Here is a 13291-nt window from a genome sequence, read left to right on the forward strand (position 1 = left end):
AATGGTTTTAGATAAAGTAATTGTAAAAATAGCACACATTTTTCTTTCCTTCTTTTTTTATTTATTTTTTCTTTGCAAATTATTGACCAAAATAGCGCACACATCTCCCTGAGCTGATTCTATTCTGTGTGTGTGCGTGGGTGTGTGCGTGCGTGCGTGCGATCGGTGTGTAGGTGTGTGTGTGTGCGTGCCAGTGCGTGTGCGTGTGCGTGTGTGCGAGTGTGTATATGTGTGTATTTATCAAAAACTAACCTGAATTGAATCCCCAGAGGCCTTGTATTCCTTTTTCTATACTTTGCTGTCCATTTGTTTGTCAGCGATCAGATGAATTGTTGCAGTACTACTTTTTTCTTATTTTCACCTTTTATGAACTTTCTCAGGATAGCAATGGAGACCTATATCCGTCAGAGGCAGCTCATCATGTCTCCCCTCATCCCATCTCGAGTCATAGGAGAGAATGAGCCACTCACTGCTGTTTTCAACAAAGTCATTGCCACAAGGGAGGTCAATCACAAAGGCCAGGGTAAATTGAAGTGCCCACATAGGTCCTATCCCCGTCTCATTTTAGAGATCCTTCCGAAATCACCTTTCTTTTTTTTTTTCTTTTTTTTTTGGGATAAATTGTGTGTGAGGGGCTACAGTATATATGTTTTTGTTGTCTGCCACATTGATTTTCTTTTCATATTTGCTGGCAGGTTTGTTTGTGACCCTCAAGCTGCTCCCAGGGGATCTTGCACAGGTCAGAAAGGACTACCCACACTTTGTGGACCGTAGCACAGCCATTGTCAGAAAAATGGGCTTTCCAGAAATCATCCTCCCAGGTGGCTTAATTCATTGTTTGCTCTACATACAATAGGGTTATCTTCATTCATATTGCCAACGGAACTGCAAGTACGGTACATTAATTGTTGGCACACTTACTTGATCATCTGTTTTTCTTTCTCCAGGTAACGTGAGGAATGATATTTACGTAACCTTGCTGCAGGGAGAGTTTGACCGTGGTAAAAAGAAGACACCTAAGAATGTGGAGGTCATACTGAGTGTGCATGATGATGAAGGCAATGCCATGGAGGTAATATTGGGCGTTGAAAACAAAATGCAGTTTTTCACCAACATGACAGGAGTTAACTTTTTGTCCCATATTGTGATGGTATTTAACACTTTACAATTACAAATTGCACAGAATTCATTCTGGCCAAAGCTGGGACGTTGTGTTGAGCATAAATAAAAACAATTTACACAAATAAAAACAATACAATGATTTGAATATCTTGTACAACCCATATTTAATTGAATACACTACAAAGACAAGATATTTCATGTTCAAACTGATAAAGTTAATTGTTTTCAGCAAATAATCATTCATTTAGAATTTTATGACAACATTTTCCAAAAAAGCTTGAGGTTGCAAAATTGGAAACGGGTGGGTGCTATGATTGGGCATAAAAGGACTGTACAATCTGTATAATAATTCAAATTGTCACTTTATAGAACGCAATATTTCCTGGAGCTGGTTACGATGGTATCACAGAATACAAGTCAGTCATATACTACCAGGTGAAGCAACCATGTTGGAATGAAACAGTGAAGGTAAGCTTGTGTCATGGACCCACAATGCAACACTGAACCTGACATCCCATGGCTCAAATATATTTGTGAAATTGATTCAGTACAGCTCAGTACCATGAAATGATCTTAAAAGAAAGATACCGAGCCAGAATATACTGATAATTAATATCTCCATGTACAATAATTTTTCATCCGTAATTCTTCTGATTTTTGTTGCCTCTCTGCAAGGTGACAATTCCCATTGAAGACGTTTGCCGCTGTCACTTGAGGGTGATGTTTCGACATAGATCCTCCCAGGACTGTGAGTCGCTATGACTTGCTGTATGACTTAGTTGTATGACAAACACCCACGTGTAATCCCTCCACCACGGTAAATAGAGCTCTTGTGCTCCTCTGTGTACCTCAGCTAGGGACAAATCAGAAAAACCCTTTGGTATGGCCTTTGTTCGCCTAATGAGAGGAGACGGAACGACACTCAGGGACGGAAGGCATGAACCTATTGTCTATAAGGTAGCCTCCAAGGCTTTTACTTTCATTAAAAAAGAAGCACATGCTAAAACATGAACCCAATTGCATAAAAAAGTGCATAACTGGTACACAACTGACAGACAGCATGTAGATTGATGAATTATGGAATTCTCCTTAATAATTATAAAATTAAATATTCATTGATTTTGTTTGCCTCAAGTGTCATTCTCTATTTTATGAATTTTTTAGGTTGATGTGAAAAGGGCAGATGATGCAAAGGTTTATCTGACCTTGCCAGGGACCTGGGCTGAAGTGCAGGAGAAGGAGAAACAAACAGGGAAGCAGTTCCACCATTCAGGAGTGATCCCTGTCACAAAGGACAGCTTTCAGATTTCTACACTTACTTGCTCCACTAAACTCACTCAAAACGGTATTTCACAGCACTCTTTTTTCACTCTCTTCTCATAATCAAAATGTATCTTCCCCACAAGTAATTTTGGAGATTTAACCAGTTTTACATTGGAAAGCTGCTCAATATATGGCTTTTCACCAATCTGATCGAATGGATCGAAACCGGTCGATATTCAGCCTTTTATGCAAAATCATAATTTGCGCGAGCTATCAATGACATCATTGATCTGATCCGTAAAGTAAGACCTTACAGCAAGCACAAACTCGTTCAATCCAGGTCGTTCTGTGTCTGGTGTGGTGTAGAAGTAAACCCGAAAGCTAATCTAGTTTTAGCCTTGTCTCGTGTCATTGCAAGCGGGAGGTGGAAGTTCGGCTTCCATCCAATCACAAAGCAGTAGCATGTTTTTTCAATTTTTCTCGGACCGGTCTAAACAGAATTTTATTTACGTAAAAAAAGAATCAGCTACAGTATGTGTTTTGTTTATTTAATTTGAAAATCTCTTTCATTCAAAATAATTTTGTCACTCATCGTAAGTCACGCGAACCTCCGGCCACAACATTCTGCCAATCACAGATGCTACCATGTTGCTTGAACAAACATAGAAATAGCTCCGTTGTTGCCAAGTCGCACTAAACATTTCATTTTGCTGTAATTCTATTATAGAATAAATACACAAGTTATTCAAATAGATGTATCACTCCATCGTCTGATTGAATCCGTGATCGAGTATTATTTTTACAAACTCTTTGATAGCTGATCGACCCTAAAACTTGTGATCACAGCCCACATCACTTTCTGTGCTACACTGAATAAATCTATTTGAGATGTTATTTATATTCTGTGGAGAGATTTCAGTATATTGATGGTTTGATTGATTGGACTTGAAAAAGTTCATCAACATTAATTGATGCTCCAATCTATGTTAAACTATTGTGTTCACAAATCTTTAGTTGATCTACTTGGCCTGTTGAACTGGAGGTCTAACCCAGATGATCTTGATCAGATCCTGCAGAGGCTGATGGAGGTCGAAGGCGGGGAGATAGTTAAAGTAGGTGCTCTGCGTTACGGATGATGACACAAAATATTTAATATGGTGTTATATATTATAGACATTTTAAGAGATTTTTTAATATGACTTTTATAATAAGCTTCGGGTGGGTGGTTTGCAGTTTCTCCAGGATACTCTTGATGCTCTGTTCAACATCATGATGGAGACTTCAGAAAAGGACACTTATGACACACTGGTGTTCAACGCCTTGGTTAGTTTGTGATGTGCAGTTGACACCTGTTACATTTTGGCAAGACTGCACTCCATCACACAATAAATGTGCATTTTCTTCAGCTCCTTACTGGTTTTCTTTTTTTTCTGTAGGTTTTTATTATCACGCTGATTGGTGACATCAAATTCCAGCACTTCAACCCAGTCCTTGAAACCTACATTAACAAGCACTTTAGTGCCACTTTGGCTTACATGTAAGTCCCTACAATCTTAAATTGCTGGCAATAGCACACCCTTGATTTGCATGATTCTCCACCTACCTAATATTGTATTTATCAAAAGACCTTAAGTCAAACTTATTTGCATTTCCAGGAAGCTTACAAGGGTGCTCAACCTCTATGTGGGCCATGCGGAGGAGCCTGTCCTCACTGAGAAGCTCTATGCGGCACTCAAGGCTCTCAAGTATTTGTTCAGGTTTATTGTCCAATCTCGGATACTCTACCTGAGGTATCTAAGGGGCGCCCATACTCCCACTCGTACCTGTGTTTTAGAAGATTAGCTTGTAATGATATCCACCTTTGTAGGTTCTATGGAAACAGTGAAGATGGGGATGCCTTCTTCAACTCAATTCGCTCTCTATTCCTGTCTTTCAACACTCTCATGGACAGACCACTTGATGAGGGAGTGAAAATAAAGGTTTGAGCTCTGTTTTTTTTTTTTTTGTTTTTTTTTACTACTGCTAAAATCTGTAAGTTAACTCAAAGTTCCATTACTGTATGACTAATCAAATGTGGGCGATGAGGCACAACTCCACTGAACACTCAGTGCGGGATTCTGCCACAAGATTTGACACAAAATGTCGCAATTCGTAATACCTTACTTATAACTAATTTAATGCATAGAAACGAAAAATACATTTTTCTCGATTTTCAGGGTGAGCGATATGCAGCTTCCATAGAAATACAGCGCACATATACAGTATTGTGTTTTACAACAATTCTTAACCAAATGTGTGGATCAAATAGTGGCGGTTCTCGGCAAATATGTACTGCAGCAGCGTACATAAAGCACCCATTATATTCAAGTAAATGGGAGCAATATTTCAATATTTCTCCATTTTACGTTTTTATTCACCTCAACATCCTCCTGTGCGTCTTCCTTGACTGGCACTCATCATTTTACGAGTTGGAAATATTATGCAGTACAAGATAATGTATGCAAAGCCTCAGATATAGACGTGCACAGTTCACATTGTCCTTAAACTGAATTGCCTAATATTCGAGGATGAGGGGTCAACTGTCATAGCAATTGCTATTAGCAGATCAATAGTCTGCATAATAGTTGTAAGATACCTCCTGGCATTTTCAACCATGTAAAGAAATGCGCTGCTAAGTTTATGTAGATTATACCTTGCTTGAACTTGATGACAACCTGCACTTTGTATTTTCAGGGGGCGATCTTGAAATACCTCCCTGGTATCATTAATGACATCCAGTCGGTGTTTGATCCTGTGGAGTTAAGGTGATTCTCAAGGATGACTGCACAACTTGTCATAATATAATAATAATATCCATTGTGTATTATTTCTGAGATTTTTCTTTCACAATCCTGCTTCTGCAAGGTCAATGATGCATCATGTGAAATGTTGGTTTCTGAGACAATTACAACAAACGAAGTGTACTCTCATTTACAGCATTCTGCTTGCAAAGTTTATTGAGAGCATTCCCGACTCGCAGCTTGTGCGTCAGAAACTGGGCTGCATGTGCAAAATGGTGGAGAGTGACCTTTTCATGCAACCAGGTACTATTTGTTTTTCAAGCCCAGAGCCACATTATAAAATTTAACACAAGATTCATGCAAAACACAAACCGCTGCCTCATGCTCATATTCACTGTCAACGTTCACTGTCCCTGCAGGGACTAGACATGGAGCATGTCATACAGTGACCACATTTCTCTGCTTTGTTTCCACAGATTGTCGAGATGTGCTTCTGCCGCTTGTCAACGACCAGCTGAGTGGGCAGCTGGATGATCACTCCAGTAAACCAGACTACGAGGCCTGTGTCCAAGTGCTTTGCACTGTTTTGGACATCGTGGATCGCAAGGACGTGGTAAATAATCACTCTTACAGATTTAAATGGCTGGTACCACAGTAAACAATTACATAAGAAGCTTGTCAAAATAAGATTACAGGCACACGTGGCCTGGGTTTATTGATATACACTTACAAAGAAAAGAAAGAAAAGCCTAAAATGTGAAATGCTGCAGATTATGCACATAATGGAATGGCTTTGGTGTCAAAATCATAAATCCATGTGAATATAGAGAGACGAGCATTTACACTAATGCTCTTGTGCGTTCAAAAAATTGTTTCCAATAGAATAACTATCGACTCGTCATTTACACACAAATCAAATCTATTTGATTTTGTTGTTGCTATTCTTTTGCTCCCTTTTATTGTCTCAACATTTGTTTGCGTGGATGGGGGTCTGTTGCAGTGTAAGATGGGCGGAGGTCAAAGGTTGTCTGATCACTAGCTATTGAAACTGGATCTTGGGAAGTGGAACTTCTTATATCAGGCGGGGTTTGAGGTTCAAATCATTGATTGCTGGCATGGTGCCTATACAATGGGGGTTCTTCCCGGTAGACAAATGAGTAGTCTCCTCTTGCTTTAGGAGGTAGGTTGGGTTTTGGTTTTTGTTTGTGTTTGTATCAACAGCTCAAAGTGTCACAAATCTCTATTCAATGATATGTTCCATTTTGATACATAATTGGTTTGAATTTTTTTGGACCATGCCTACGTGATGTAACATATGATCTCAGGTTTTGGACCGGTGTGATACTGATTTGGCTGCAGTATGCATGTCTGCTGTTGCCATGGAATTATATATGAATGGAATAACAATTGGCCCGCCGAAGCTGAAGCCAGAGGGCAGCCATCTTGCAATTGCTAGTGACAATTCCTGTTTGTTTTGTTTTATGAAAACAATATCAGTGCAAGATTTACGCCAGCATCCACGAGGGCCTCTCAAAGAATGAACGCTGTTTGCATTGACCATATCTCTGTATCACGAATCGTGACTTAGTGTTTAATTTTACAATTCACAGTGAAATTTGTCCCCATGGTCTTTGCTTACAACCTCAGTTCTTTACACTAAATGAATACTTCTGTGAGCCTATAAAATCACATGTGATTCCATTTGTGCAGGGTCCAACGAGGGGACACGTTCAGCTGATAATGGAACGCCTTCTTCGCAGGGTTAATCGCACAGTTATAGGCATGGACAGATCGTCCCCCCTCATTGTAAGTGTGATGTTACCGAGGGAACACTAAATGGCCTCTTTATAAAGGGAAAAAAAACACATAGTAACACTTGCTAACATTTGCTTGAATAAAACCAACAACCGGTGCTTTGAAAGTTCTTTCGTACTGACTGGGGGGGATTACTGTCAATTAATGTAATATAACAAATAACCTTTTCTGTTACAGGGCCACTATTTATCCTGCATGACGGCAATTCTGAAGCAGATGGATGTCATGCATTATGCCCACTATATTGGCACCTTTAAGACGAGACAGGATATCATCGTAAGTGTTTTTAGAAATAGAAATAGAAATACCTTTATTGTCATTGTACTCAAGTGTGCAACGAGATTAGAGATTTTGATGCTGCCCTTGTTAGTTGCAGTATGCCACAGCCTGTCACAACCTATCAATAATGACACCAAACCATTCAGGCCCTTTTCTACTTATATAAACAATATTGATTCGAAACACATTGTCCAATTGATGGGAATTACTTGATGATATCTGTGGTCCTTTGGTGGTCAGAATATGAGTGCCTGACATGCTCCAATGCTGTCGTTTTGAACTAACTGGTCTTCAACTGGCGCTGACGATGAAGCTTCTCCTATCATCAGGACTTCCTCATGGAGACATTCATCATGTTCAAAGACCTGATGGGGAAGGTCTTCCCTGCTGACTGGATGATTATGAACCTGGTGCAGATGCAAGTCTTCCTGAGGGCCATAAACCAGTATTCTGATGTCCTCAACACGTATTTCTTAGACCAAGCACATTTTGAACTACAGGTATGTTTTCTTCTTTCGGTTTTATTTTATCAATCAAACAAACTAATTATGCATCACATTTTATGGTTTTGTATTATAATTAAACCTGTGAATCCTTCACAGCTATGGAATAGCTACTTTCATTTGACCGTGGCGTTCCTCACACATAAGACGCTGCAACTTGAGTCCTTCTCTCAAGAGAAACGTAACAAGATACTAAACAAGTGAGAGATTTTTTTCTTCTTGCGGTCTATGAACATCTCTTACCCGAGATGCATTGGATTTGCTCCTGCGGGAACATGTTTAATTACACAATACAAGCCACAATATTATTTGCTCCGTGTTCACATGCGCAAATGTACACTCCACTTGAAAAGTATTTTAACAGTGAGACAATTCCATTATTTTTGCTCTTCATAATTGGGTTTGACATCAACATGAGACTAGATCAACCTTGCAGCATTTAGTCACGTGGACAAAGTTATTGGTGCTGTGTGCTAAATAAATACAAATCCTTGGTGGTTACTGTAATTACTTGAAACTGAAGAGAGTGGAATTGACAAAATGTGTCTCTCTGATCCAGTCCATCTGCACACCTAAAAAGTGGTGTTCATTTACAAATATAGCTTCTTGGTTATGTATTAGTTGCTGGACCACACTTAGAAATAAAAGCTGGTTGATTTATTGTTTCATTATTCTTTTTCTATAAAACACATTTTCAGTCTGAAATATAACAAAAATTAATGGTTGAATAATTTTGCTGAATAAGAACTTTAAACCATCATTAAACTTGAGCAGTGTATGGTGGCCGGTGAGTCAACCTACTTCACAACAAGTGGCATTTTGGCGGATATGTTCTAACACATTTGGGGTTTATTTCAAACACTTTTTTTTAAGAATTACATATGAGCCAAGAATAGGAATGTTTTTCTTTAATCTTGACACATTTATGACAGATTATTTTTTTCAATGGTTTGAAGGGTTGATGAACGTGCCATTAACAATTTACCCATTGGGTTAGGGGTAGTCCCATTGCAAAAACTCTCATAGAACACAAATTGGAATGGAATGAATTCCTTCAATAAGGAAACATGCTAAACTGATTTACATTTGCAACAGATATGGTGATATGAGGAAGACAATTGGCTTTAAGATCAGAGATATGTGGTACAATCTTGGTGAGTATGTATCTACAGTCGTCTGATATTGTCCTTTATGATCTATTTTTGTGAAATCATTTGGTGCCTCCTAGTAACACAGGCAGAATCACATGACAATGTTTTTATTGTTCAGTTTGACTCTACTGTTTTGTTTGCAGCATTATTAAATTGCACTGTGTTTGTTATGAGATGAAATGTATCTTATTGCCTTCTCAAATTATACTCGTATTCTTCCGAGTGCTAATCCTTTGTTGTCCTTTAGGCCCCCATAAAATGAAGTTCATCCCATCCATGGTCGGACCTATTTTGGAGGTCACTCTAGTGCCTGAACCAGAGCTGAGGAAGGCCACAATTCCCATCTTCTTCGATATGATGCAGTGTGAGCACAATTTCAGCCCCGGGCGCACATTTGAAATGGTACTATCTCCAATCTTATGCACTGTGTGTTTTATTTTAATATGATCAAAGTTTTTGATGCATCACGTGTGGTGTATTTGACTTTGTGCTTTTAAGTGCCTTCATCCACCATTCTTTTTGTGTGTCTTTTTAACAGAACAAATATCACTTGATATCTTTTTACCAAGAAAGTATAGGGAAATCATTCTATAATCTACCCATTCTTGTCTTCTTTTCAGTTTGAAAATGAACTGATAACAAGACTGGATCAAGAGGTTGAAGGAGGTCAAGGAGATGAGCAGTACAAAGTCCTGCTGGAGAAAACGTAATTTTTGTCACTTATCCTTATAGGCAATTGTTTCTGTGTGAGCAGATTTTCCTCAGTAACTGAACCGACTCATATTTGGTCTGAAACTCTAGACAGGTCGCTTACAGATTTTGTTTTATTAGTTTTATGGAAGGACCCAGTAGGTCATAAGGCAATCTATAAGAATTAACAAATAAATGTAAAATTCTTGCAATAACTCTATGACTCATGAATAATGATAGAGTAATGTGCATTAAATGCTTGAGAGAGGGGTTCAGTGCAGCTTCTTGCTGGCTGTCTAATGAAAAGCCTCATGGACCCACAGGTTACTGGAGCACTGCAGACGCCATAGATACTTGTCGCAGTCAGGTGAGGAGCTGGCGCTTCTGCTGAGCAGTCTGCTGGAGAACCTCCTGGCATATCGCACCATCACACATGATGAAAGTCCTGAGCATCGCATGAGCTGCACTGTCAATGTTCTGGTATGGCCCACTCCTGTGTTCACAAAACGCCTGACACGTTTGTACTTAAGCAGTTATTTGACATAACCTTAGCTTGCTTTCTCTTTCAGAATTTCTACAAGGAAAAAAAGAGGGAAGACATTTATATCCGGTAAGTCGGGCAGCACTGTTGACATTTGAATTTTTGATGAAATGTTCTTTTTTGATGTGTTCTTTTGATAAGATACTTGTACAAGCTGCGAGATTTACACCTGGACTGTGAAAATTACACCGAGGCCTCCTACACTCTGCTGCTACATGCTGAATTACTTGAGGTCTGTCATATTCAGATCTTACTTGTAACATTTTAAGATTTTGCTCTTTCTTCTACATCTACTGATTTGTGTACCAGTGGTCTGACAAAACCTGTGCACCTCATTTGATACCTCGAGACGGGAAGCATGTGTGGACTCAACAGGAGTTGAAAGAAAGACTCTTCCAGGAGATCATATGTTATTTGGACAAAGGCAAGGTTAGTATTGCTAGGTCTGCCATTGCACTAATGGGGTTCAAATTCAAATCTCAATATCGGTCAGAAAAATGACAATTCAATCTTATCCTGAAATTGTTCAGCCCTATTGCACTCTGTTGCTTATCAAAAGTTTGTCTTTGAAGCCATTTGCTGTCTAAGGAATATACATTTCACCAGATGTGGGAAAAGGCAATTGAACTCGGCAAGGAGCTGGCCAAGATGCACGAGAGCCACATGTTTGACTTCATGGAGCTCAGCCAGCTGCTGGTAAGAAGCTGTATGTGCATTACATTTACGCCCGAAACCAAATTCTATCACCTCACCGCTACAGAAAATCCCAAAATTTAAATGTATATGTAGATGAATGTGCGTGTGTTTTTAATTTCTCTTAACACTATAACGTGTGTGACTAATAATAGTACAAATGTGTGTCAGGCTGCCAGAGGCTGAGTGCAGTTAGTTTAAAAACAGTGTAGGACTTGAAACATGCATGCATGCGTGTCAATGCAAGCACCCACACCATTTTGTTTAAGTCTTTTGAAGAATCCAGTTTTATTTATCTGTATTAGCAGCTTAGTGCAATTTTGGTTCAATAATGTGGCGTACACACAGCGAAGCATTTTGATCACCAAGGCAACAGTAGTTATTCTTCTTGCGTCAATTATTTGAACTACAATGTATTTTGTAGGATCCAGTTAATAGTGTGTTGTTTAACAAGGAAAACAAATAAATGTAATCTGTTATTTATGTTATCAACCAAATTGTAAAATGCGCAAAAATAGTGCCTTAGATAGGAATGATGCAGCTTACAAGTTACAATTGGTATTATTCTTAACGATCTTAAAGTCTGCAGTTAAAGATAAAAAACACTGAAAAAATATTGACTGTCGTGGGCCCATCGTATGCCTGTAATTTTTTAAAATTTATTTTAACTTTTTTTTTTGTTTTATTCTTTCAAAGTTGTAATCATATTGAAACTCGACATGCCGCGCCCAGATTAGCCTGTTAGAGACAGCCTTGGCAAAAAGCGTGACCGAAAGGTGTGTTAATCTTTGCCATGCACGCATGCACACATTCAAATTGCACACGGAGTCTGCCGCACACAGATCCCTCTCACTGAAACTTAGTCTTGGGTGGAAGCATTTGGACAGCTCTCGAAACAAATCATGTTTTCACATATATAACGGCGGTATCCTTAACGGACGACTTCATCAGAGCACTTGGAAAACACACCGTTGTGCTAAGGTTATCACCTCTTACATATTTAATTGATTTTCCTTTACCAGATATACATCATCAAACCGGGAACATTTCATCTGTGCAAACTTTCCAACATGATTATGTCATGCTACCGATGTAGCAGCTAACGTCGGCTTGTATAGGGTGTACGTTGTATGTGCAGTGCATGTCGCACACATTAGACAGACCAAATAACAATTCTCACAGATATTTATTATACTCTGCAAAGACAACTGAGATTAGTGCCGAGCTGAGAGTAGTGGAGAGATTCCATCCATCCATCCATCCATTCATTCATTATCTCCCTCTTATCCGGGGTCGGCTGGCATAAGCAGCAGCTTCAACCGGGAAGCCCAAACTTCCCTCTCCTCAGCCACATCTTCCAACTCTTCTGGAGGGATCCCCAGGCGTAGACATAGTCTCTCCAGCATGTCCTGGATCGTCCCCGGGTCCTCCTACCGGTGGGACATGCCCGGAACAACTCACCAGGCATCCTAATCAATGCCCGAGCCACCTTATCTGGTTACTCTCAACATGGCGCAGCAGCGGCTAGCCTCTGAGTCCCTCCTTCCTGTGGAGGAAACTCATTTTGGCCTCTTGTATCAGGGATCTTATTATTTTGGTCACGACTGAGAGATTCCAGTGTCTTAAAATGCGCCCAAGTGGCCAATGTGCACACACCAGAATAAGCAGCACAGGAGGAAGTGTGACCAAAACCATTAAAATCATTTTAATTCTATTTAATTATGTCAATTACTTTGTTTTTATAATAGTATTGTAGAGTGCTATTTTTCTCATTTCCTTATTCCTGCCAGCCCAAGTAAAATGAATGTACTTTTTGGCTTTTATACCCGCCAATGGCAGTGAATGAGTTAAAAATATATATTTTTTTAGTGGAAGGCTGGAACTGATTATTTCCATTCATCATCGTTTCCATTCATTTCAGTCAGCAAAGGTTATTTGAGATGAGTGTTTTAAGTTATGAGCATGGTCCAGGAACAATGTAAGCTCATATCTCAATGCTCCACTCTACCTTTATTTGGTGAACACAGGCGTACCAACATATGTCAACATTTTTGTTATATCTTGCAGAAAAAACAAGCTGAGTTTTATGAAAAAATAATGCATGCCATGAGACCACAGCCAGAGTACTTTGCTGTTGGATACTACGGCCTTGGATTCCCTTCTTTCCTCAGGGTAAGAAATAATTGCTTAGTTCAGGAAATAGACATGCACGTTTACGTATTGAGCAAACTGGCCCTTTGAAACACTTTTTTAAGATGTGCAAAAATGCACTCATGTTGTCATCTTTTTGATGATTCGAGAGTCATGTAACTGTGACTTTGATTTATACTTCAGCATGTATGTTTTCCCCCTCTATAAAGTGCAAAGTTGAGCTATTTTCTGTTGGCCCTCTGGTTGACATCAATAATATGTAGCCCAGTTTTCATTAAACTCATTGAATGTTGGTGAAATGCA

The 13291-nt window shown here is 39.2% G+C and overlaps 1 protein-coding gene across 2 annotated transcripts in view; it reads left to right on the top strand.

Moving 5' to 3' along the window:
* dock5 (dedicator of cytokinesis 5) overlaps nt 1-13291 on the top strand; it is a 41076-nt gene that overhangs the window by 21054 nt on the left and 6731 nt on the right. For both annotated transcript variants that reach the window (XM_088300001.1, XM_088300009.1), the window contains exons 12-39: nt 381-523; nt 696-821; nt 948-1072; nt 1492-1590; nt 1798-1870; nt 1976-2079; nt 2287-2467; nt 3400-3497; nt 3619-3708; nt 3822-3922; nt 4041-4175; nt 4253-4364; nt 5119-5189; nt 5362-5468; nt 5642-5778; nt 6876-6971; nt 7158-7256; nt 7589-7759; nt 7862-7962; nt 8858-8916; nt 9161-9315; nt 9534-9619; nt 9927-10083; nt 10173-10213; nt 10286-10376; nt 10454-10573; nt 10751-10840; nt 12905-13009. In XM_088300001.1, the coding sequence (XP_088156127.1) occupies nt 381-523; nt 696-821; nt 948-1072; nt 1492-1590; nt 1798-1870; nt 1976-2079; nt 2287-2467; nt 3400-3497; nt 3619-3708; nt 3822-3922; nt 4041-4175; nt 4253-4364; nt 5119-5189; nt 5362-5468; nt 5642-5778; nt 6876-6971; nt 7158-7256; nt 7589-7759; nt 7862-7962; nt 8858-8916; nt 9161-9315; nt 9534-9619; nt 9927-10083; nt 10173-10213; nt 10286-10376; nt 10454-10573; nt 10751-10840; nt 12905-13009 (3073 nt within the window). The remainder of the gene's footprint in view (nt 1-380; nt 524-695; nt 822-947; nt 1073-1491; nt 1591-1797; nt 1871-1975; nt 2080-2286; nt 2468-3399; nt 3498-3618; nt 3709-3821; nt 3923-4040; nt 4176-4252; nt 4365-5118; nt 5190-5361; nt 5469-5641; nt 5779-6875; nt 6972-7157; nt 7257-7588; nt 7760-7861; nt 7963-8857; nt 8917-9160; nt 9316-9533; nt 9620-9926; nt 10084-10172; nt 10214-10285; nt 10377-10453; nt 10574-10750; nt 10841-12904; nt 13010-13291) is intronic.

The sequence above is a fragment of the Idiotropiscis lumnitzeri genome, chromosome 1, assembly GCF_059441095.1.
Source record: "Idiotropiscis lumnitzeri isolate Australia: NSW breed Sydney's pygmy pipehorse chromosome 1, RoL_Ilum_1.0, whole genome shotgun sequence".
In the NCBI taxonomy this organism is placed as follows: domain Eukaryota; kingdom Metazoa; phylum Chordata; class Actinopteri; order Syngnathiformes; family Syngnathidae; genus Idiotropiscis; species Idiotropiscis lumnitzeri.